The following is a 25,255-nucleotide window of genomic DNA, read 5'->3' on the forward strand; positions in this document are numbered from 1 at the left end:
TCAGGGGGTGGGGCTGGGGGAAGATAGCTGGGAATGTGATAGGTAGATGAAGGTTGGGGGGGTGAAAGTGATAGGTCAGAGTGGAGGGTGGAGCGGATAGGTGGGAAGAAAGATGGACAGGTAGGACACCAAGAGGGCGGTGCCAACTTGGATGGTTGGATCTGGAGTAAGGTGGGGGGAGGGGCTACCTTTCCTCCAGTCCACCCCCCTCCCATTTATCTCTGAGCCCCCTTGGCCACTCCCCCCTCCCCACCCTGCAACATTCCTAATGAAGTGCTTATGCTTGAAATGTCGACTGTCCTGCTTTTCAGATGCTGCCTGACTGGCTGTGCTTTTCCAGCACCATACTTTATCGATGCATAGTGTTGTTACTTGCTCCAAACATAACCCCCCTACCCTCTCAATTCCTTGTGCTGATTTTGCCCAATATGACAGCTGCTGATCAATATCAGGTGTATTTTATTAGAATTCCACGCAAATTCATATCTCAGTACATTCAACATAAATGACCGACAGACTGAGTGATACTGGGTGTCCATAAGTCCGGACTGTCAGTATTCACACAATCAGCACCAGTGAGGATACGTACAGGATGCTGAACAATATATCCCAATGAGAAACAGTGTGGCACTGTACTAATATCCCTATCTTTGGCCCAAAAGACCCGGCATCAAGTTCCAGCTTCTCCAGAGGTGTGCAATAACATCTCTGACCAGATGGATTAAAGTTATCTGTGACCTGCCCTAAGACTACACACCTTCAGGTCCCAGACAATTCTGAGTTTTAACACAATTTCACTTTCCCCACATCATCTCCAATCATTCTGGGTGATATCAAACGAATACCTCAAAAATAGCTGGTGCCAAATGTTAAAGTCTGAGTGCTGGGATTGCTGAAACTTTAATATGATCACCAGAAATGTTTAATAGAATTAAGGTATTGTTATCGAACTCCTGGTATCAGACACCTCTCCGAGAACAGGTGCATATCTCTCCTTCAGGGCCTGATCACCTGTTGGAATGCTCTGTTACATGATCGGATGGATTACAAGGACACAGCTGTCGCACTGTGCAATGGTGTCACAGTGCACCAAGTCCTCACTGTTTAATCAGGTCAGTGTTTTACCGTTCCCTTGTCAGGCAACTTTGTGAATTGGAAAGCATTTCCCTCAGAGCGTTCACAGCAGACCTGTTTCAGGGCGAAGCAAACAGGAATCTGCTCTGTACGTCCAACCTGCAGCCAAGACAATAGACAATAGACAATAGGTGCAGGAGTAGGCCATTCAGCCCTTCGAGCCTGCACCGCCATTCAATATGATCATGGCTGATCATTCCTAATCAGTATCCTGTTCCTGCCTTATCTTCATAATCCTTGATTCCACTACCTTTGAGAGCTCGATCCAACTCTTTCTTAAATCTTTCTTGAATCTTGTCACAATTTGAAAGATTGTTGCTGTTGAGGCAAAACAAAAGGATGTGGCGTTCAGGGTTACGTCACTAGATAATGGAGACAATGAAGGCAGCAAAACCAAAAGACATCTTTCAGTGAAGTGGATCCTTTTCATCAATAGATCAGGATCAAAGTGTTGTGCCCTTATTAAACAATGGAAAGCAGAATTGGAAAACATAGCTGCTGATACGAGATACAACTGGGACACCCAGATTTTAGTCACATTATCAAAACAAAGGCTGTTTTTTTTTTGAAAAAGAGATTAAAGCCCTTGGCAAAGTGTTGGAACAATCACAATTGCATATGAATCAAATTCTTCTCTCGAAACACTCCCTCTGCCCAGGAATCAAAAGCTGAATATCGCCTTCTCTTCCTCGCTTGGGTCAGCTCCTCTCAAAGTCAGATACTGACTGATATTTGTTGCTGTGGCTTGCCTGCTTTATCCAGCAGCATAAAATGGCAGCTTTTATACAAACTACATTTGTGAATACCTCTCACAGGATTGGTCAACGAGGCTAGTCATGTTGAAAAATAATTTGCCGACGGATGCAAGAACTGCAAAGTCACAATGTTCCTTCTCAGCGACAGAAACTATTTTTATTAAACCTAAGAATTACTTGGAGTTTGGTAAACATCCCAGCAATCAGGCAGTGGTCACGCTGGGCAGGCATTGGGCTGGAAGCCATTGTAAAGCAGACCCAACAAAGTACAAACACTTGACTCAAAAGACGGAACCTCTGACAACACAGCACTCCCTTCGCCCAAACTGAATGACAGCTGTGTGTTTAGCAAAGTGTTAGTATTTAATTGGCTTGGTCAGGGCAGTTTCTTTTGCTGAGACTCGTCAAAGAAGAGTCAGGCGTGACTTTGCAATTCTGGAGAAACAGACAAGAGAACAAGCTCAAGACAAAAGGTGCAGCCGCAGGATCAGGTCACCCTCAACAACTGGAAGGCCAGAGCAACAAGAAATCATATCTTGGAGGCAGTAGGGAGTGTAGATGCTGGAAGTCAGAGCCAATAGATGGGAGGCTGGAAAAACACAGCAGGTCAGACAGCATCAGAGGAGCAGGATTTCAGGCCAAAACACTGACTTTTCTGCCCCTCAGCTGCTGTCTGACTTGCTGTGCTTTTCCAGCCTCACATCTATTGCCCCAGGAAATTATACCTGACTGAACATGGGACCACAACTTCTCTCTCCACACGCGGAAAGACACATGGAAAGGAGAATTATCATCTTGAGTCTTGAAATGTTAACTGTTTTTCTCTCTCCACAGAAGCTGCCAGGTCTGTTGAGTTTCTCCAGTATTCTCTGTGTTTCTTATGATTTTGTATCAGGAATAGTCCATTCAGCCCCTTGAACCTACTCCCCATTTAATAAGATCACCGCTGATCGGACTGTAACCTCAAAACCACATTCCTACCTACTGCTGATAACGTTTTACCTGCTTACTTAACAAGAACTTATCTACCTCTGCCTTAAAAAGATCCAAGCAATCTGGGCAGCACAGTGGTTAGCCACACTGCTGCCAGGGACCCGGGTTCGATTCCTGCCTCGGGCGACTGTCTGTGTGGAGTTTGCACGTTCTCCCCGTGCCTGCGTGGGTTTCCTCCCACAGGTCAAAGATGAGCAGGTTAGGGTGGACTGGCTATGCTAAACTACCCATAGTGTCCGGGAACATGTAGGTTAGGTGCATTAGCCATGGGGAATGCAGGGTGACAGGGTAGGAGTCTGGGAGGGTTGGTGCAGCCTTGCTGGGCCAAATGGCTTGTTTCCATACTGTGGGGATTCTATTCTAGAAGAATTAAATTCGCTTCCCCACCCTTTGGGGAAGACAGTTCCAAAGATTGTCAACCTCAGAGAAGGTTTTACAAATCTCCATTTTAACTGAATGGCCTCACAGTTTTAAAAACGACGCCTTGTTCTAGATTCTCCCACAAGAGGAAGCACCTGCTCAAGACCCTCTGGGTTTTACATCAATCAAGTCAGCTCCTGCTTTTCTAAACTCCACTGGATACATGTTCAGTTTTCCCTCCTTAGATAACCCTCTCATTCCATGTATTACTCTGGATGTGGAGGAGCTGGTGTTGGACTGGGGTGGACAAAGTCAGACATCACATGACACCAGGTCATAGTCCAACAGGTTTCTTTGAAATCACAAGCTTTCGGAGCGCTGCTCCTTCATTGGCTGAACTTATTATTCTGGTAAACCTTCTCTGAACTGCCTGGAATGCTTCCTTAAAGGGGGAACCCAATACCTTACACGGTACACTAGATTGACTGATTTAAGAGGGACCTGAGGGGTAACTTTTCCACACAGTGGTGGTGTGTGTATGGAATGCCAGGGGAAGTGGTGGAGGCTGGTACAATTACAACATTGAAAATCACCTGGATGGGTATATGAATAGGAAGGGTTACTAGCCTCTAACTGTGCAGCACTCCCTCAGTATCGAACACAGAACTGTCCGACCCACAGACGAGAAGGTGAGCTCGAGTCACAGTTGACACCAGTAAACATGGAGTTAAATTTCTCTTGTTGATGTGTACCTCATTAAGATGATCTTCTGTAAATGTTACAACAAAATTAATGCTGGAAATTGTAAACTTGGATAAACAAACACTGATTTATGGATTTTGATAAGTTACCTCTGATGCAATTAAACTTTTGGTAACCTTTTTGAGAAACAATGCATTGTGCAAACAGCTCTGATTGATGCAGTAGAGTCAAATATATTGAGTACATCGAGGGTGCAGACTCTTGGCTTTATCTAACAGCAGGTAATCAGCTGCGCTGGAGGTCTGCTCAAAAGGTTTGCTTCTAAAATTCTAAGTGAACAACTCCTGATACACGATCAGCCAAAATTATTCTGTCAGGTTTAAACCAGAGTTTAGTTTCTTTGAATTCAAATCTGTTGCTCGCCCCAGGTATAGAAAATGGATTACCTTGCACTGGGTCCAGTATCACACAACACCAAGGAATTAAATTGAAATACTCGACTCATCCTAAATGGGACCTCTCCAGCCTCCTTACCACAATGCTACACGGAGTTTCACACACAAAACAAGAGCAGAAATAGGCCTGCTTCCCCCATTCAACATGATCATGGACCATCATCCAATTCAGCCCCCAGTTCCCACTTTCTCCCTGAACCCTTCAGAAAGTATATACATTTGTTGTCCTCTTTGAAATAAAACCAACAAATTTCTGATTGCTTTTTGGTTGCATATAAAATCAAGGAGAAAAGATAATATTTGGATAAGTTGACAACAACCAGCAAGCAATCTCAAAAACAATACATTCTGAGCAAGTTAGCAAGAGCAATAGGGGCACTTTCTGATTGATGAAGAAACTCAGCAGGTCTTTGGAGAGAGAAACAGAGTTAACGTTTCAGGGTCCAATGACCCTTGTTCAGAACTTCGGAAGTCCTCACTGTCGTTTTCCCTCCACAGATGCTGCCCCACCAGTTGAGTTCCTCCAACAGTGTGTGTTTCTGGATCATTTGTTGACAGAGATGTTTTCAGCTGTGACTCGACAAAGCCAAGTACCTTCTCTTCATCACCATTTAACTGTAGATGCACGGGAGCCTGCCTCCTGGGGCACCGCAGTATCGAAGAATTTCTCAGTCACGTCTTTCTGAGCAGTAACCGTTCACTCACCCTCTTGTGCTGGTGACCTCCATTATCCATCATCTGTGGTGATGGTTTCAAAGATTCCATCTTTTAAGACTGTGGTCTCCCACACCTTCCTTCCTCATAGCTATGAGCTATTTTTGATTGTTGACCTTACATCTGGTCTAGTGCCAGTGAGTCCAAAATGACATTCTCCAAGCTGTGGGGGAGCCTTACTTTTCAAACTGTTCACCCAATGGAGAATGTGAAACATAAAATGAAAACCAAAGTTAGGATGCAGAACAGGAAGGGTGCGCCTGAAAGAGAAACTGCGACAGTGGGAAGTGACTGTGCTCTGTGGCGCTACCTCAATTTTGCGTAAATTCTTACACCGAGCTGCAGTTTCCCTTTTAAACATAATGCAATTTTCCTTGAAATGACCTACACTGAAGTTAATCAATTGCATATTCTGTTCTTGTACACTCACTGCTCTGTACAATCAGAAACAAAAATAGGAATTGATGGAGAACTGAGCAGGTCTGGCAGCATCTGTGGAGAGAAAGCAGAGTTAACGTCGCAGGTCCAGGGACCCTTCCTCAGAAATGGAGAACTGCAGTTTTGAAGAAGGTTCACTGCACCCGAAATGTTATCTCTGATTTCTCTCCACAGATGCTGCCAGACCTGTGGAGTTTTTTCCAGCAATTTCTGTTTTTGTTTCTGATTTTCGACATCTGTAGTTCTTTCAGTTTTTTGCTCTGTACAATGTTGCCCTTAGCACTTAAGCAAACACAATGATTACGGAATCAGTAATTAAGTGCAAGAGGGCATTCGGCTCAGGAAGTCAGCTCTACTTGTTACGTACACTGATCTCATTCCCCTTAATATTACTTTTCACAAATAATCTTTCAATTCTTAAACTTCATCACCAGTTATTGCCAGGTTCTAATAATCCTGCATGAAAAATTTTAACTGTCCCTTCCTAGTTAACCAATAGCAGCAATTAGTCCATTCCCCATGACAGACATTTACTAATGGACGATAAATACTTTTACACTATTTGGACTCAACATCTTTCGGATTCTATTCAGAATTAGAATAGCCTTTATTGTCATGTGCACATGAATGAGTGCATCAAAAGTTTGAAATGTCACCATCTTAGGTACCATCTTTGGCACCAACATTGGCGCCATCTTAGGTACAGGATACCTAGGTACAGACTTGTACAGAGAATCATAAATAAAGTTCAGCATTAGAACAAAGAGTACAGAAGTGTTTTAAAAAGCCCTCCATTTTTAGTCTGTTAGATTGCCCCTTAATTGTTCGGTCTGGTGAAAGGTTCCAATGATTTAGGTTTTGGATCTTCTGCCTGCTATGGTATCAGAATTTGGTTTTGAATAATCTTGAACCTTTTCAATGGCTCTACCATTGTTTTTGGGATGGGCTGCCCAGTGACGAATATCCGTCCTTTCCTGATCTATTCAATACTCCTTCACAAAACACCATTTTCATTGTCTTGTCTCTCAGCATTACACAATTACTCAAGACCTAATTATCTAATTTCAAACATCTCTCTGTGTATCCTATGTCAAATGGAGAGAATTATGTATGATTTCCACCACAAGGAAGGATATTTTGACCCAACCTATGCTGGGATTTAATTTCACACGAGCCTGCTACACTCATTATCTTTCCCCGATCCTGCCCTGATCTCCTTGGATTCACTTCTCTCTCATGTATTTGAGGAGGATTGTGACATACATCAGCATTTCCATTAAACCACTCCATCTAGTAGGGAGCCTAACATTCTCACTTTGTGCAAATGGTTCCTAAATTAATTATTTCGTATTTCACACTGACTCTCCTTTGCTCACAACTCACTAACTCATTGAACCAAATGTAGCATTTTAAAAGACACAGATTTTTGGTTTAATTTGCACATGATGTGGATGATGTTCGCTAGAACAGCATATATTATCCTTCACTAATCACCCTGGAGAATAGTGAGCTGTCTTCTAGAACATTCCATGTAGGTTGACACATATTTTGGTCCAGCATTAGTAAGGAAATAACGAGGTATCAGGTCACCCCCGAACTTTCCAAAGTGAGCCGGAATTTCCTCAAAATTTCCTGATCAACGAATCCTTGAAAAACCGTTTTCTCCAGAGGATTGATAAATCTTTTTTGCAACATAACAACTAGAATTGCACACAACTGCACTCAAAGGTTCAATCACATTTCAACTTAAATGTAATATTTACACTTAATAAACTGATTATTTTGCTTATACTTTTCTGGCTTTATCTCCCCACTTGCCCCTGGATGGGGGCAGCTCCAACAACTCTCAAGAAGCCCGACACCAACCAGGACAAAGCAGGCCCGCTTGACTGGCGCCACATCCACTCCCTCCACCACAGGAACTCAGTATCCTGCTGCTACTCATCTGCGAGATGTACTGCAGAAATTCACCAAAGATCCAGGATAACACCTTCCAAACCCACATCCACTTCCATCAAGAAGGACACTTCAAGAAGTCGACACCATCCAGGACAAAATAGCCCATTTGGACTGAGTTGAGGAGGGACTTTGTTCACCAAAGGGTTGTGAATCTGTGGAATGCCCTGCCCAGTGAAGCAGTTGAGGATATCCCAATGAATGTTTTTAAGGCAAAGACAGATAGATTTTTGAACAGTAAAGGGATTAAGGGATACGGTGAGAGGGCGGGTAAGTAGGGCTGAGGCCATGAAAAGATCAGCCATGGTCTTATTGAACGGGGGAGCAGGCTCGATGGGCCAGATGGCCTACTCCTGCTCCTAGTCCTTATGTTCTTACGACCAGTGCTCCAACACTATTCACACTAATAACTGGATGCTTGCGACTCTGAAATTTCCTACCCAGTTTCTCTGAACACCTTTGGCTGTAATCCATTTATCCAGATCCTGGCTTGGTCTTCCTCAAGTTTGCCTAGTCTCTCCTTCCTTTCCATTTTAACTGTTGGAATATTTATCTCGTTTTTCTTGCTGATGTTATTTCCTCTCTGGTAACCTCTTCAGTGAAAATTGAGGCAAAATAACTATCCATTATCTTCCAATAGAATTTCATTGGTCCAACACTGCAGATTCCAATCTCATGGGATGTAACTTTTGATCATAATTTTGACTCTGGGTGGGTGAGAAAATAAATATAGTGAGATGATTGTTAAGCAGTAAAATGGAAGATGAAACTTCAGTTAAAATCAACTTCACCATAAATTCAAGCACAGATCGCGGTATCAAGACTGGCAAAGCCTATTCTCAGTTGACCTAAATCCAACTGATCAGGCTGCAGCTTTGTTTTAAAACTTTAGGGTTGGAGTTTTCAAGGAAATAAAGGAAAAGAAAAATTTGCAATGATATAGAGGCATAGATAGATTCGATAGCCAGAGACTATTTCCCAGGGCAGAAATGGCAACACGAGGGGTCATAGTTTTAGCTGGTTGGAGGAAAGTATAGAGGGGATGTCAGAGGCGGGTTCTTTACACAGAGAGTTGTGAGAGCATGGAATGCGTTGCCTGCAGCAGTTGTGGAAGCAAAGTTATTGGGGACACTTAAGAGACTGCTGGACGTGCATATGGTCACAGAAATTTGAGGGTGCATACATGTTGTGCAATGGTCGGCACAACATCATGGGCTGAAGGGCCAGTTCTGTGCTGTACTGTTATATGTCTATGATCTATATCACACCTTTACACGCTAAAGATGTTGGAAAGCATTTCACAACAAACACACTGTTTTAGTGTTTAGCTCCTGTTTATAATTCGTGGAAACGTGAACAATTCACAGATGGTAAATTCTCCAAAAACATACAATGAGGTAAACAATTTAATAATCTATTTCTGCTGCATCTCCGACAGTGTGGGGCTCCCTTGGTGTTGACCCTCTGACAGTGCCTGGTCCCTCAGCACTGACCCTGTCATGGCCGTTGATGTTACCTGCTCAGGTTTCTGAAGTTGATCCAGAGGTGAAAGGGCACTTGACAGTGAAGTACGATGAAGCTCAGGGTCAACAGTATTGTACACAGCACAGAGGTTCCTCAGCACACTGACAACTCCAGCAGCAAAACACACCATCAGCAGGAGCAGATACATGGGAACTAGATCTGAAAGACCCATTCCAAGAAACACATCATCCAAACCCACAAATACATCACCGGGTCCAAATCCTGGATCTCCCTCTCTAATGGTCGGACCCCTGTGCAGTGGTTCAAGGCAGGAGCACCCAGACTGTACACATTCACATCACAAAAACATACTGAAACTCTCTATCTTACAAATCTAAAACCTCACTGGCTGCTTGCTTTGCTGCTAATGTGACTGACAACTGAGGAAGATGTGAAACATGTGGCTCTGTCAGTACATGGAATGTCACCTGGTCTGGAGGGGGAGGGGAGGCAAAGACCAAGGAACTGAGTTAGCAACATAAAGGAGCAACTGCATGGGTGAGCCGCATTAGGGCTGCATTGAATGGGGAGAGCAGCCTTTGCTGATCCAGGTGAATGAAGCAGCAGATATCACTCCTGTAGCCAATTGTGAATGGACTCAAGATTCAATACTGACAATACCGCAAACTTTGTATGGCCTGCGGAGGTCACCTGATTGGGATGGACAGTCAGTTCATGCACGTAGCAACAAAAGGTTTGATTGATATTTGTAAAAGTTAACGTTTGTCTTTGAGTGTTTCTGTCTCAGTCTGAGATGTGATAACCAACACCTTGCTGAATGTGATAACTGTGAACCCAGCAACACTCACACCCCGTGGAGAATTACAAAGAGTTTACAATCACAAAATCCAAAATCTTCATGTTGAACACCCAGGGCCTGAGGGGCTTCACACTGATCCCAATCCCTCGGTTCATTCACCTGAAAGGCTTTGCCCCGGTGGCCCTCAGCCGCCCATGCTCCATTACACCGTGTGCCTCAGTGCGTTGCCTGAGGCTATGGAATCTGCTGCTCAGTAACACACTGTCACTGATAGACAAACACACTATGGGCAGGCCAAAGAGCAGCTTCCACTAAGGTGATGGACCTTTAGCCAAAGCTGATGTTTAACTTCAATTACAACCTGGAGAAGGGATTACAGCACACAGTCCTGCTTTACAGAACTGCTCAGAACCTCCGCAGAAAAACACCCCACGGTCACCCCTGTTGGGAGGGCAGTATATGGAGGGGGATTTGAGGGGAGTGGGTTTGACAGGAAAGATTTCCCTCTGAACCAGCCAGGCTCCAGCTTGGTGCTGGGGCACAGATGGTGGCATTCGGCTCAAATGATGCTGACCATCTACTCCAGGAACATCCAACAGAATCCACCGACCCCTTTGCTCACAGGATATAACACATCAACCATAATCCAATCAGCAAAGGTGTTTTTCTGTTAAATGTTTCTAGCAGGGCAGGTGATACAGCACAGCCTTATTGTTTTGGGGTGCTCAGTGTCAATATGGTCAACGTAACAGTCAGACAGACGCTTAGCCTGTGTATACAGGATCTGTGCAATAACGTGCTGTAGCCACAAACAATGGCGGCAGTCAGGATGAAGCCAACGTCGAGTAGAGACCCCCCCTCTCCAACTACACCTTAGTCAACAGGTTTATACATCATCTCCCTAGAGACAGAGGGCATTATCAATTGGCAGATCAAATAGAAAATTATTCGGGTGATAGACAGTCAAACAAGTGGACCACAGCTCACCACTGCCTTCTTCAGGGGTAGCTGGGAGGAGCAGGAAATACTGGCCCAGCCAGTGACACCCACATCCCCCATGCCCCCTCACCCACACCTGTGACTGCCAAAGCGAACTCCCTCAGCTACAACACACACACACACACACACACCCTGGTCTGTTATCTCTATCACGAACCCCAGCCCTGAACACTCACTCACTCCAGGTGCAAAGCAAACTATTGCTGAGAAGACTCAGGACACAGGATGAGAATACACAGCCCATTCAGTTCAGGTCATTACGTGGACAGCAATCCAGTTCCACCCTCATCTACCTCCATTCTCCTGGAAATATATTTTTCTGATGTGCCTCTCCAATTTCTTGCTGAAATTATTGATTACCTTGGGTTCCAGCAGCCTCACAGGTGACAGGTTCCTGTTCATTGCCACTCGCGTAACAAAGGCTTTCTTTCACATGCACTGCATTCCCTTTGCTGATCTACTCAGCTCCATCAGCAAAAAAAAATCAGTCAAACACAATCTGCCTTTTATAAACCCCAGTCAACTTCCTTGCATTAACCCAAAGCTCTCTGAGTGTTACTAACATTTGCCCTAATCATGTTTTCTAAAACTTTATCCATCACTTTATCCAAACTAACCCAGCCTGTCCTTACATCCTTCCACAACAAGGAGATCCCATTTATCACTCTCCAATCTGGATTGTTACCTCTTGATTTAGGGAAGATTGTGACAAACCTTCACTATCTCAACTTCCACTTCCTTCATGATCCTGAGACACAGGCATTAGACCAGGTGACCTAGCCACTTGGAGAATGACTAGGCTGACTAGGACATTGTGTTGACAAACTCTCATCCCAGCCCTCGCCTCGAACACTTCAGCTTCTACTGAGAAATTGCCTGTGGCAGTAGTAGATACTGACAGAAAGTACTCTAGCCTTGCCCTGTACCTCGATGGATGTATCACCTCCTTTATCCCCATTACATTACACCCTGCATCTTACTATTTACAAACTGACAGGAGATTTTATTTTTGAAGGGGTAACAGAGAGAGGGTAACACTGTTGATGAGGTGGAGCTTCTGGCACCTGGTCTGCCAAAAGGCTTTCAATACATCATCACACAACAGGCTTGTGAGGAGAAAAATTATGGGTCATGGAATAAGGGCGAGAGTAGCAACATGGATCCAAACCTGGCTGTGGGATGGGAAACACTTTAAATCTGTGCTCTCTGGTTTTTATGCTGCAATAGTTTCTCCCCAACCACTGTCCGTACTCCTCAGGAATTTGAAAGCTTTTGGGCTTGTTTAGGGCTGGAGGGAGGTTCCTGGTGGAATGCCCCAGGCGTTGGAATTGGGGTCTCTTGCTTTTCTGGAAATATGTAAATGACCAAGACTTTGCTGTGCAGGGGACAATTTCAAAATTTACGTACAACTCAAAACTTGGGAGAATCGTAAACTGTGAAGACAGTGTAGAACTACAGAATGACATGGACAAATTGGTGGAATGAGTGGACAAATGGCAGATGAGGTTCAATGTGGAAAAGTGTGAGGTGATACATTATGTGGAAAAGAACATGGAGAGACAGTACAAAATAAAGGGCAAAGTTCTGAAGGCTGCACAGGAGTGGAAAGACCTGGGTGTATCTGTACATGAGTCATTAAAAAGGTGCTGGACAGACTGAGAGCTGTGAATGAAACATCCAATATTCGAAGTTTCATTGATAAGGGCATAGAGTGCATAACAGCAGAGTGTAAGGTTATAACAAATCTCTGAAGGACACTGGTTAGACCCCAGCTGGAGTACTGTGCAGAGTTCTGGGCTCCACAGTTTAGGAAGGTTAGACAGATTTCAGGGATGAGAGCGTTGTTATGAAGAGGGATTGGGAATGGTGGGACCGTCTCCTTTGGAGAGAAGGGATTGGATAAAAGTTTTCAAAATCATGAGGAATATAGGCAGAGTGAACGGGGAGAAATTATTCCCGCCTGTGAAAGGATCAAGAACTAGAGGGCACTGATTTCAAGTGTTTTGTAAAAGAAACAAATGCTTTTTCACACAGAGGAGTGGTCAAGGTTGAGGACGTGGACTGTCTGGAAAAGTTGTGGGGCATTTTCAACTGAGACATTCAATCGGACATTGGATAAATAGAAACAATGTGCAGGGTTACAGAGAAAGGCAGGAGATTGACATCAAGTCAAAATACTGAGCAAGATAGTACTGACACAATGGAGGAATGTCCTCCTTCTGCCATTGTATTCTTAGACTTTGCCATTTTACTTACTCTTCACTCATCTTCTTAGGTCACTGAATTAATGTCGCTTTCAACCTGAATTCATCTGACATCCATCCATCATATAACACCTTTCTGCTTAATAGATCGTATTTACTATCTCCCTCAGGATCTGAGGGAATATTTTGGTTCTGTTGCTTTTCCCTCCAAACAGAACATACCAAGCCTGCACCTGATACATCACTTCCTTATAAATGCCCCCCAGTTTGGCCCCATTTTGCCTGGATGTGATGCTTTATCACTCCTCTGAAGTTAGCCCTCCCTCCGATGAGAAAATTCCTTTCCCAGACTGGAAGCGACGGGCTCAGTTTGCAATCTCACACACTGCCGCAGCAGCAGCATTTACTATTGCTTGGCGAACACATTCTGTGACTAGTGAGCTCACACACCTGCTCAGATTTCAGGTGGTCAGCTCTCAAACAGGCAATTCCCCCTGACATTGATAACTTCTATGGAATCACATTTTTAAAACCAGAGCAGGATTATCCAGATAGACTGGCTAAAACAAACATCAAAAACATACTGCAGGAGGTCAAAACTATGACACTTACCATTTCCAAGAACTGCCATTTCGCATAGGACTGCTGATATTGCCTATAGAGTGTATGATTCTCATAGTCTCTCTCATCTGTCTGCTTCAGAACTGGAAATTACAATACCACCCGTACAAATAACAGCGTGTCCACAGCCTAGAGCACAATCCTTCATTTACCAGCTCTGGTCATAAACAAACAGTCCCCTGTCAAACAGCTCCTCTAATGCAACTGGCATGTCCGCAGAATAAGAGGGTCAGAAATTACGTTAAAAATTAAACCACTCAGCTGAGGAGGTGGAGCTGGTTGTTTCAGTCAGATGGTACCAGACAGCAAGCTTCAGGGGCGGGATTCCACCCGGAACAAAAGGGAAGCAGGAAATATTTTCACCCAACCTCTTACAATCCAACAGCAGAAAGGTAGGTGAAGGAAATCACAGGCTCAGAGCAAACCAGCTCCGAATTAAACCAGCACTTTGTTCGCCAGCATAAAGTTTAATCACTGGCACAGGAGTCTGTGAACACAAAACCAACAAGAGACAGCAACTAGGTAGCTCAGGCATCAGGATAAGAAAGTGCAGCATTAGCCCAGTTACCAGTCTCAATTAACCTCCGGTAGGCGAAAGAGAGAGAGAGACACACACAGGGAGGACATTCCCCAAATCGTTGTGCAAGTGCCAAGGAACACAAACAGAACAGCCCGCCGTCAGTTATGGGCTGGATCCGAGTGAGAAACTTCCTGTGATCAGGAGTTTTGAAATGATCCTTGAAAGTGAAACATCGGTTTGAAAAACACATAAAACTCAAATTCAAAACAAACCAAGAGGTGGGAAGAGGCAGGGAGCAAGTGAGGGAAGAGGGCTGAGCAGACGTGGAAAAGGGTAAAACCTCCTGACCCTGACAGCTACAGGTGCTCCGCACGGAGGCGCCAAGGGCTACAGACACTCCGCACAGAGTCGCAGACAGCTACAGGCACTCTGCACGGAGGCGCCAAGGGCTACAGGCACTCCACACGGAGGCGCCAAGGGCTACAGGCACTCCACATGGAGGCGCCAAGGGCTACAGACACTCCACATGGAGGCGCAGAGAACTACAGGCGCTCCGCACGGAGTCGCAGACAGCTACAGGTGCTCCGCACGGAGGCGCCAAGGGCTACAGACACTCCGCACAGAGTCGCAGACAGCTACAGGCGCTCCGCACGGAGGTGCAGACAGCTACAGACACTCCACACGGAGGCACAGACAACTACAGGCGCTCCGCACGGAGGCGCAGACAGCTACAGGTGCTCCGCACGGAGGCGCCAAGGGCTACAGGCGCTCCGCACGGAGGCGCAGACAGCTACAGGCACTCCGCACAGCCGCCCACAGCTTAAAAGCACATGGCCCAAAAATATATACAATACAATACAACACATTGACAATACTGTGGCTTTAAGTGGTGTATTTTGTCCTGGTGTCTTTTCACAAAGAAAGGTTGACAGAGAGAGGTGACAAGCAGTCTATGCAGAAACCTCTCTTTGATAATTCTCCCCCTGGAGTAGAGTTGCTGAAGAGACGATCTATTTTACTGAACTTGCCTTTACCAAGGGTGTGTTTTTAGGATGTTACTGTATTGGAATATTAACTATTTGATAGTTAGATAATCGATTATTCTCTTATCTTTTCCAATAGAGTTGTTATTCCAATTTCTTCTTTTTGTTGTATTTTACCTATAGTAATACATTCCAGACACCCACCATGCTCTGGGTGAAAAACTTTCCCTGCAAATTTCCCCTAAACTTTCCCCCTCTCACCTTGAACCTGTGCCCTGAGAAAAAGCCTCTGACTTTCAGCCCTGTCTATGTCTCTCATACTTCTGTAAACCTCGATCAGATCCCCCACTCCAGCCTCTGTCTTTCTAGAGAAAACAACCCGAGTTTATCCAACCTCTCCTCGTAACTAAAATCCTCCAGACCAGGCAAGATCCTGGTAAACCATCTCTGCACCCTCCACAAAGCATCCACATCTTTCTGGTAGTGTGAGAACCAGAACTGCAAACCATATTCCAAATGCGGCCTAACTACAGTTTTATCCAGCTGTAACATAACTTGCCAACTGTTATATTCAATGCCTATGAAGGCAAGTGTGCTGTCTGCCTTTTTGGTCACCTTATCTACTTGTGTTGCCCCTCTCAGGGATCCTAAGAGTTCTGCCATTTATTGCATAATTCTATTATGTTTGGAATCAGGCAATAAAAATACTTTGATTAATCCAGACAAACACACAGGGAGCAAGTGATACAGAAAAATAATGCAAAGGCCAGAGTCACATGAGGAACAAAAACTTAAACATGAGATGCAGACAGGAACAAGAACAGGTTAAATACCTTCGGAGACAAAGGCAGGGTTTTGGAGTAATGGTCTCAGCAGCTTTGACAAAAGAGGGTATTCTGACACAAGAGATGCCTAGAGAAGGTGACAGACAACATCCTGAACCAAACACATTGGTTTAGTGTGTTTTACAAAGATCTCCTCTCGTTCTGTAAATGTCTAAGATTCAACAAGTAGACACTTTGAAAGGGAGCTGGAAGCTGGAGAATCAAATGTTTGGCAAAAGAAAAATAAGAGAGATTTCCATTAAAAACATCTGGCAAATCTCACTCGACTTGGTTAAACTGAAGTCAGTGACGAGGGAAGCCCAGGAAAAAGGAAAGTGAGACTTGTAATGTGGTCACACCAGACTTCAACTCCGGAATCTGCGAGGGAATCGGCGGGCTCTTGTGGTAGTATCCCTATCTCAGGTGCAAGAGGTGTGGCTCAAACCCTATCCTATCTGAACAGCTCAATTTAAATATCAACAAGACAAATCAGAGCAGTTCAGGTCATTTGGTAACCATGGGAACGGCCTCAACCGGCACCTTGGGTTCATGTCACGCTACAGGTCAGCCCATTGCACTATACACACACACACACACACTCTCAGACTTATACCCCTTTACACTCACATACACACACTCTCTCACAGACACTCATAACCTCCACACCCATCCCACACACCCACATGCACACATAAGTGTGTGGGGTGAATTTGTACTTGCAGAGTTACATTTTACTTTGCTCAAGAACTGCATGAATTCATGTAAGATTCTGTAAATCCGTTTTTTAGATTGGAATCAGTTTGACTGACCATTGTGCACAGACAGCCTCACAGGGAGCTGACACCTTCAATACATTATCTGGGCTGACATGACACCAATTGTTAAAATTCAACTGAGAATGAAACTTTTTTTTAAAAAATGTTTTGCGATTTACGTATGAAAGAACTGAAACCAACATGGTCATTCTAAAAAAAATGAGAGACTTAACAAACAATCCAGGTCTTTTTCAATATATAATTTCAGTTACATCACACTGTAAACTCTTGCTATAAATTCTGTGTCTTACAATCTTATTCTCCACAACCACCTGATGAAGCAGTAGTGCTCTGAAAGCTAGTGCTTCCAAATAAACCTGTTGGACTATAACCTGGTGTTGTGTTATTTTTAACTTTGTCCACCCAGGTCATTGGAGACTGACTTTTTTTCTCCTTCTGGGAATACAAACCAAATCCTGCAGCATAGGAGGTGGTGTGGACTGGCTTTCTAAGGCAGTTCCCTGAACAGTACAACTTCCTCTCTCTAGCCCCATGGTCCTGATCATCGCACCATTGTGTTTGTTTCCTTCCTTATGGAAAGGGATTGTTGTCTCCATTAGGCTTCCAGGCAGTAGATTCCAGACCATTAATACCATTGCGTAAAACTAAAATAACCAGCAATTATACAGCCTCCGTTTTCCAAACCCACTGCCATTATGTCAAAATCCATCCGGGTTTGATGAACTAATCCGGATGATACAATTAAATGATGCAAAGGATGATGAGAAGGTTGTAAATAACCTTAGACTGGTCACACAGAAAGAAAGATAAGCTTTGGATATTTGCCTCATTACAAAAAGGAGGTGAAACCCTTGGGTGGGGAGGGGTGGAATATCTGAACACCATCTGCAAGGAGGCAGCTTCAGCAAGATGCAGTCCAGGTCACGTTCCTGAAAACTGCTCTAAACTGCTAAAAGGAACAATATACAACCACACACCTTCGCTTGGCTGATTAACCTTCACTAATGCTGCAAGATTCTTTATCCATTTAACATATCTCATCTGAGCTGAGTGAGATACATCCTGGCTGACAGGAGTTAGTGTTGTGCGATCGCCTGAAGATTTCAAAGTTGCAATGTAGCCATTTGCAGAACCAGGCCGCTGCTTGTTGTAGGGTTTTACAGTTCTTCAAAAACCCAAAAGGCATTTGGTTTCTAATTCCAGTCACCTTCCAGCAAACTCAGCTTTCCTTACAGATAGTTACAAAACCATTTGTTTCTTCGTTATTTGTGGTTACACCTGACAGAACAGGGGACAAGAAACTCCTCATTGTGATTTTATTGTTGCACAGTAGTTTTTGAAATGTATTTCCTGGTGTTTAATTAGACATAATAAAAGCACACAAAACACACAAGGAAACACTAAGCACTTGCTTCAGACTTCCGCATCAGGGATAAAAGACTGAAACTACTTTGGACTAGTTTTCATTTCCTGAATCTATCTATTAAATCACTGCCAGCCAATTATCGAATTCCCACACCAGGATAAAGCTCGGTTGCTTCACATTCTTTTATTCCAGCGGAGAGGTTAGGAAGGTTCGGATGGTAATTCCCACCATGGCAAGTCCCTGATCTCAGATACTATGGGGGCACAGAGCAGTTACAAACCTGTTCCAGGTCAGAGGGAAAATCACAGGGACAGTACACACCTGCAGCCAGTCCATATCCCAGGAAGCCAAATCAAACTGAATAAGCAGAGCTGCGACACAGGCAAAACGTTGATCCAACCCCATCAAACTCTTAATTAGATTATAGCAATCTCATTTCCTCACATAACCTCGCTTTGCAACACTCCATCTTTTAGGGACCATGACAAGTATCAGGTGTTTTATCAGTTAACAACAAGGTTATGGAAAGTACGCAACTGTCTTGAAAAAAAACGGCAAGATGCCAAGCGAGATTAGCAGATAACATTTAAAAAGAAAAATAAAACATTCGGTGAACACAGTAAGTGGTAAACCAGGGAACAGGCTGGGCCTTTATGGACACCAAAAGGAAAATTAAGTTTTAAGTGAGCATTTTGTTTTATCTTCATAAAGGAAATGTAAGGGTTAGACTAAAACAGGAAATGGAGGTACAGTCACAACAATAGCCAGGAGGGCATTCTAGAACAATTCATATCACTCAGGAAAGGGGAAGACACTGGGTCCAAGAGCAAAGTGCCTCAGTTACTTAAAGAAGCTCCAGGGACACTCTGCGCAATGTTTACTCTTGTACAAATACTTGAAAAAGGGAGGGGAGGGAAGAGAACGGGAGAGCGAGCGCGAGAGACAGAGAGCGCGAGTCAGAGCGCGCGAGACAGAGAGCACGAGACAGAGAGCGCAAGACAGAGCACGCGAGACAGAGCATTTGAGAGAGAGCGCAACAGAGAGAGAGAGTGCGACAGAGAGAGAGACAGAGAGAGAGAGACACACACAGACATCCTCAGGAGTGGGAATTCCCCTGTATTATGAAGATGTGCGTGTACTGTATCTTTAAGAGAGTTAAAAGCTAGAAAAAAACCTACCTGACCGCACCAAGTGTTCTGAAAAAAGATACAATGTAACATGCTCCAGCTACTCGGGTAGCTCGGGTAGCTGGTTGTCTGGAAATGACAAAGCAGATTCGAATTAGGCCAATCAGTTTAAATTATACCCCGGAAAATACCAAACTCCAATCCAGTTTGAATTGAGTATATTGAGAATATTAAAAGTCAATGACACAATCTGATGTTTTGGGGGTATAAGGCCGGGGAAAATTGAACAGTTGAGGGGAGAACTACCAAGCTAATGACATTTGCATACTGCCGAGAAAAATAGCTCTCTTAAAAAGGTACCTTTAAAGGAAAAGGCAAAGTACTGTGAAGCAGAATCCCCATGAAGAAGAAGACAGGAATACAGAGAAAACTGAAAGCTGCCTGGTTTTGAGATAAGAAGTGTTCTTCTGTAAATTTTAATCAGGAGTTTTATCAGACTAGTATTGTACATGGGGAAGGTAAAAGATAGGTTAGAGGAAGGACTTGTAAATAGTGGTTGGTTAATTATTCTCTGTTATACTTGTAAGAAATAAAGTTATTAATTTTACTTTAAATAGTGTTTAGCCATGCGAATTTTCACAGATTACTGCATGGGACAAATCTTTTCTGTGCTGCAGGTTTAAATTAGCAGAGGGGTTTACCCCATTTTGTAACACCTGGGAATTAACTGCAGTAAGATGGATAGAGTCATAAGCACAGAAACAGACCCTTCGGACCAACCTGTCCATGCTGACCATAATCCCAAACTAATCTAGTCCCACCTGCCTACCCCCGGCCCATTTCCCTCCAAGCCCTTCCTATTCATGTACTCATCCAAATGTCTTCTCAACATTGTAACTGTACCCACATCCACCACTTCATCAGGAAGTTCATTCCACATGCAAACCAATCTCTTCTGCAAAAAAATGCCCTTGTATGTTTTTTTAAAATCTCTCTCCTCTCACCTTAAAAATGTGCCTAGTTTTCAAATCCCCCCATCCTCACGAGATGGATAGAGTCATAAGCACGGAAACAGACCCTTCGGACCAACCTGTCCATGCTGACCATAATCCCAAACTAATCTAGTCCCACCTGCCTGCCCCGGCCCATTTCCCTCCAAGCCTTTCCTATTCATGTACTCATCCAAATGTCTTCTCAACATTGTAACTGTACCCATATCCACCACTTCATCAGGAAGTTCATTCCACATGCAAACCAATCTCTTCTGCCAAAAAAATGCCCTTGTATGTTTTTTTAAAATCTCTCTCCTCTCACCTTAAAAATGTGCCTAGTTTTCAAATCCCCCCATCCTCACGAAAAGACAACTACCATGAACCCTGTCTCCACCCCTCATTATTTTATACACTTCGATAAGGTCACCCTTCAACCTCCTATGTTCTAGTGAAAGAAGTCCCAACCTTTCTTTGTAACTCAAACCATCCATACCTGGCAATATCCTGGTAAGTCTCTTCTAATCCCAACATGGAAGAGCATTGATGGAAAAAAAGCGTCACCAGGTTTGGAGAGGTGTATGATGATCGAGTGGAGGAAGGTCAGTTGTATGTAGAAACCCTCCACCCACCACATATTCCTTTTTTGGAATGATTAACTGAAGCAGACATTGAACTGTTAACACTGGGTGTCCAGGAGAGTTTTGCAATTAGAAAATCAAAGTGTTGCATGTTGTTACGGTGCACTGTTCTATGCTGCTTTTTGGAATCAGTTGGAGGGAGAATGGGAGATGGAGTGTTATCAAAGATCTTTTGAGTTAAAAAAATTCCACCTGGCAACCGCCGAAGGATTGACCTGCAGAGTGTTTAAACACAATGCAAGTGCCAAAAGCAGAGAGAACATCCGGAGCGTGCAGAGAGAACGCACCTTGCCTCACGCTCTCTGTCTGCGTTTCTGTCTTCCCGTGCGGGGAACAGACAAAAACAAACCAAGAAAGCTGAAAATAAAAAAATTTGTACCGGACAGATCCTAAAGGATACTGCGTAATCCAAGATGGAGGATGGGAAAAATTTGTAGCTGTAACAGCTGCTCCTTTTTTGAGGTATTTTAGGCGCTAGAGGGGATTCCCTCCAATCCCAGGAGCAGCAATTACTGTTTCATATGCTGTTGTAATGGTTTTGGAATTTTGGAGTAAAAACAGAGTCAAACAACAGCACTTTTAAAACGAAGAAAGCCAAACAAAGGCAGCGAGGACATGGTCTGGAAGGGAGAGCGTGAAAGAAATTACAGATAACTGACAGCAGTGAACCTGTGCAGTTACTGCCTTTACTGTTTGAGTTCATGTATCACTGGACATGGGAGTGTGTCTAAGAAAACTTAACAAACAGCAAAATTCACAACTGATCTTGGAGGAACCTGTTTGGGAGAGATCACAGCACAGAAACAGGTAAGTAAATAGTTTTAAGTATAGCCTTGCTGTAAATCTACAATAGTGAGTAAAGTGGGTTCTTTCTTGATTATAGGTTTTTACTGGGATCTGTCTCTTGACATAAAGTTTAAAAACATAAGTCCGAAGTATTAAGTTCACCTGGAGCAGTATTTTGTAGAGCAATACAACGGTGCTTTTTCTGGGTCTGTAGATTGGAAGGAACAAAATGGCCTTTAGTAAAGTGATATGCTCTTCATGTCAGAAGTGGGAGTTTTGAGAGTGTTTACGGGTTACTGAGGATTATATGTGCAATAAATATTGTTGGTTGCGAATCCTGTCAGATCGAATGGTTTGGTTGGAGCGACAGTTAGAGACAATGAGGAATTTACAAGAGCCAGGGGGTGTGATGGACGGCAGTTATAGGAAGGGAGAAAAGCCACAGATACATTCAGGTAGATGGGTTAACTCCAGGAAAGGTAGGAGGAGTAGGCAAGTAGTACAGGAGGTAAAAACAATGACTGCAGATGCTGGAAACCAGATTCTGGATCAGTGGTGATGGAAGAGCACAGCAGTTCAGGCAGCATCCAAGGAGCTTCAAAATCGACGTTTCGGGCAAAAGCCCTGATGAAAGGTAGTACAGGAGTCTTCTGTGGCTATCCCCATTTCAAACAAGTCTGCTGTTTTGGGAAATGTAGTGGGTGATGGCTCTCAGTGGAATGGAGCATGAACAGCCAAGTTTCTGGTATCAAGACAGCCTCTAATCTAATGAGGGGTACACCCGGTTCCAAGCGACTGATCATGTTAGGGGACCCTCTACTCAGAGGCAAAGACAGACGTTTCTGAGGCCGGCAGCGAAAAATCAGAATAGAGTGTTGCTTCCCTGGTGCCAGGATCAAGGAAGTCTTAGAGAGGATGCAGGATGTTCTCAAGAGGGAGAGGGACCAGCAGGAGGTCATTGTACACATTGGAACCAATGACATAGGAAAGGAAAAAGATGAGATTCCGAAGGGCGAATACAGAAAGTTAGGCAGGAATTTTAAAAGGAGGTATGGAGGTCCTCAAAGAGTAGTAATACCTGGATTACTCCCGGTGCTATGAGCTAATGAGGGCAGGAAAAGGAGGATAGCGCAGATGAATGGCTGAGGAGCTAGTAAAGGGGAGAAGGGTTCACATTTTTGGATCATTGGAATCTTTTCTGGGGTGGAAGTGACCTTTACAAGAAGGATGGATTGCACCTAAATTGGAAGGGGACTAATATATTGGCAGGGAGATTTGCTCGAGCAGGGAGGATTTAAATTAGTAAGGTGGGGGGTGAGGATCCAGGGAAATAGTGAGGAAAGAGATCAATCTGAGACTGGTACAGTTGAGAACAGAAGTGAGTCAAAACAGTCGAGGCAAGAAGGAATAAAGCAGAGAACAAGGTAGGACTGACAAATTAAACTGCATTTATTTCAATGCAAGGGGCCTAACAGGGAAGGCAGATGGTTAGGGACATGGGACTGGGGTATCATAGCAATTACAGAAACATGGCTCAGGGATGGGCAGGATTGGCAGCTGAATGTTCCAGGATACAAATGTGACAGGAAGGATAGAAAGGGAGGCAAGAGAGGAGGGGGAGTGGCATTTTTGATAAGGGATAGCATTACAGCTGTGCTGAGGGAGGATATTCCTGGAAATACATCCAGGGAAGTTATTTGGATTTTTAACTTTCCAAACATAGACTGGGATTGCCATCGTGTTAAAGGTTTAGATAGAGAGGAATTTGTTAAGTGTGTACAAGACAATTTTCTGATTCAGTATGTGGATGTATCTACTAGAGAAGGTGCAAAACTTGACCTACTCTTGGGAAATAAGACAGAGCAGGTGACTGAGGTGTCAGTGGGGGAGCACTTTGGGGCCAGGGACCATAATTCCATTAGATTTAAAATACTGATGGAAAAGGATAGACCAGACCTAAAAGTTGAAGTTCTAAATTGGAGAAAGACTAATTTTGATGGTATAAGGCAAGAACATTCAAAAGCTGATTGGGGCACATGTTCCCAGGTAAAGCAACAGCTGGAAAATGGGAAGCCTTCAGAAATGAGAGAACGAGAGTCCAGAGACAGTATATTCCTGTTCGGGTTAAACAAAAGGCTGGTAGGTGTAGGGAATGTTGGATGACTAAAGAAATTGAGGGTTTGGTGAAGGAAAAGAAGGAAGTATATGTCAGGTATGGACAGGATAGATCGAGTGAATCCTTAGAAGAGTATAAAGGCAGTAGGAGTATACTTAGTCAGGAGGTCAAAATGGGGACATGAGATAGCTTTGGCAAATAGGGTTAAGGAGAATCCAAAGGGTTTTTACAAATACATAAAGGACAAAAGGGTAACTAGGGAGAGAATAGGGCCCCTCAAAGATCAGCAAGGCAGCCTCTGTGTGGAGCCACAGGAAATGGTGGAGGTACTAAACAAGTATTTTGTATCAGTATTTACTGTGGAAAAGGATATGGAAGATATAGACTGTAGGGAAATAGATGGTGACATTTTGAAAAATGTCCAGATTACAGAGGAGGATGTCTTGAAACACATAAATGTGGATAAATCCCCAGGACCTGATCAGGTGTACTCTAGAGCTCTGTGGGAAGCTAGTGAAGTGATTGCTGGGCCTCTTGCTAAGATATTTGTATCATCCGATAGTCACAGGTGAGGTGCCAGAAGACTGGAGGTTGGCTAACGTGGTACCACTGTTTAAGAAAGGTGGTAAGGACAAGCCAGGGAACTATAGACCAGTGAGCCTGATGTCAGGGGTGGGCAAGTTGTTGAAGGGAATCCTGAGGGACAGGATGTACATCTATTTGGAAAGGCAAAGACTGATTAGGGATAGTCAACATGGCTTTGTGCATGGGAAATCATGTCTCATAAACTTGGTTGAGTTTATTGAAAAAGAAAGAGGATTGATGATGGCAGAATGACAAATGTGGCCTATATGGACTTCAGTAAGGTGTTTGACATGGGAGACTGGTGAGCAAGCTTCGATCTAATGGAATACAAGGAGAATTCACCATTTTGACACAGAACTGGCTCGAAGGTAGAAGACAGAGGGTGGTGCTGGAGGGTTGCTCTTCAGACTGGAGGTCTGTGACCAGTGGAGTGCCAGAAGGATTGGTGCTGGGTTCACCACTTTTTGTCATTTATATAAATGATTTTGATGTGAGAATAAGAGGTATAGTAAGTAAGTTTGCAGATGACACCAAAATTGGATGTGTAGTGGACAGCAAAGTTGGATACCTCAGATTACACTAGGATCTTAATCAGATGGGCCAATGGGCTGAGAAGTGGCAGATTGAATTTAATTCAGATAAATGCGAGGTGCTGCATTTTGGGAAAGTAAATCTTAGCCGGACTTATACACTTAATGGTAAGGTCCTAGGGAGTGTTGCTGAACAAAGAGACCTTGGTGTGCAGGTTCATAGCTCCTTGAAAGTGGAGTCGCAGGTAGATAGGATAGTGAAGAAGGCATTTGGTATGCTTTCCTTTATTGGTCAGAGTATTGAGTACAGGAATTGGGAGTTGAAACTTTATTGCTGGAACCGCACAGCAGGTCAGGCAGCATCCAGGGAACAGGAGATTCGACGTTTCGGGCACAG

The 25,255-nt window shown here is 43.9% G+C and overlaps 1 protein-coding gene across 5 annotated transcripts in view; it reads right to left on the bottom strand.

The window, feature by feature from the left end:
* Positions 1-25,255, bottom strand: part of LOC122540462 (NAD kinase-like) — an 88,249-nt gene that overhangs the window by 20,278 nt on the left and 42,716 nt on the right. The window contains exons 1-2 of one of the 5 annotated variants that reach the window (XM_043676304.1): positions 13,607-13,828; positions 7,948-8,214 (exon numbers count right to left, since the gene is read on the bottom strand). The exons of 3 other annotated variants lie outside the window; for them this stretch is intronic. In XM_043676304.1, the coding sequence (XP_043532239.1) occupies positions 7,948-8,039 (92 nt within the window). In that variant the 5' untranslated portion in view covers positions 8,040-8,214; positions 13,607-13,828. Of the gene's footprint in view, positions 1-7,947; positions 8,215-13,606; positions 13,829-25,255 lie in introns of those variants that run through there. One more of the 5 variants, XM_043676305.1, reaches the window with a different exon arrangement.

The sequence above is a fragment of the Chiloscyllium plagiosum genome, chromosome 34, assembly GCF_004010195.1.
Source record: "Chiloscyllium plagiosum isolate BGI_BamShark_2017 chromosome 34, ASM401019v2, whole genome shotgun sequence".
Classification (NCBI taxonomy): Eukaryota; Metazoa; Chordata; class Chondrichthyes; order Orectolobiformes; family Hemiscylliidae; genus Chiloscyllium; species Chiloscyllium plagiosum.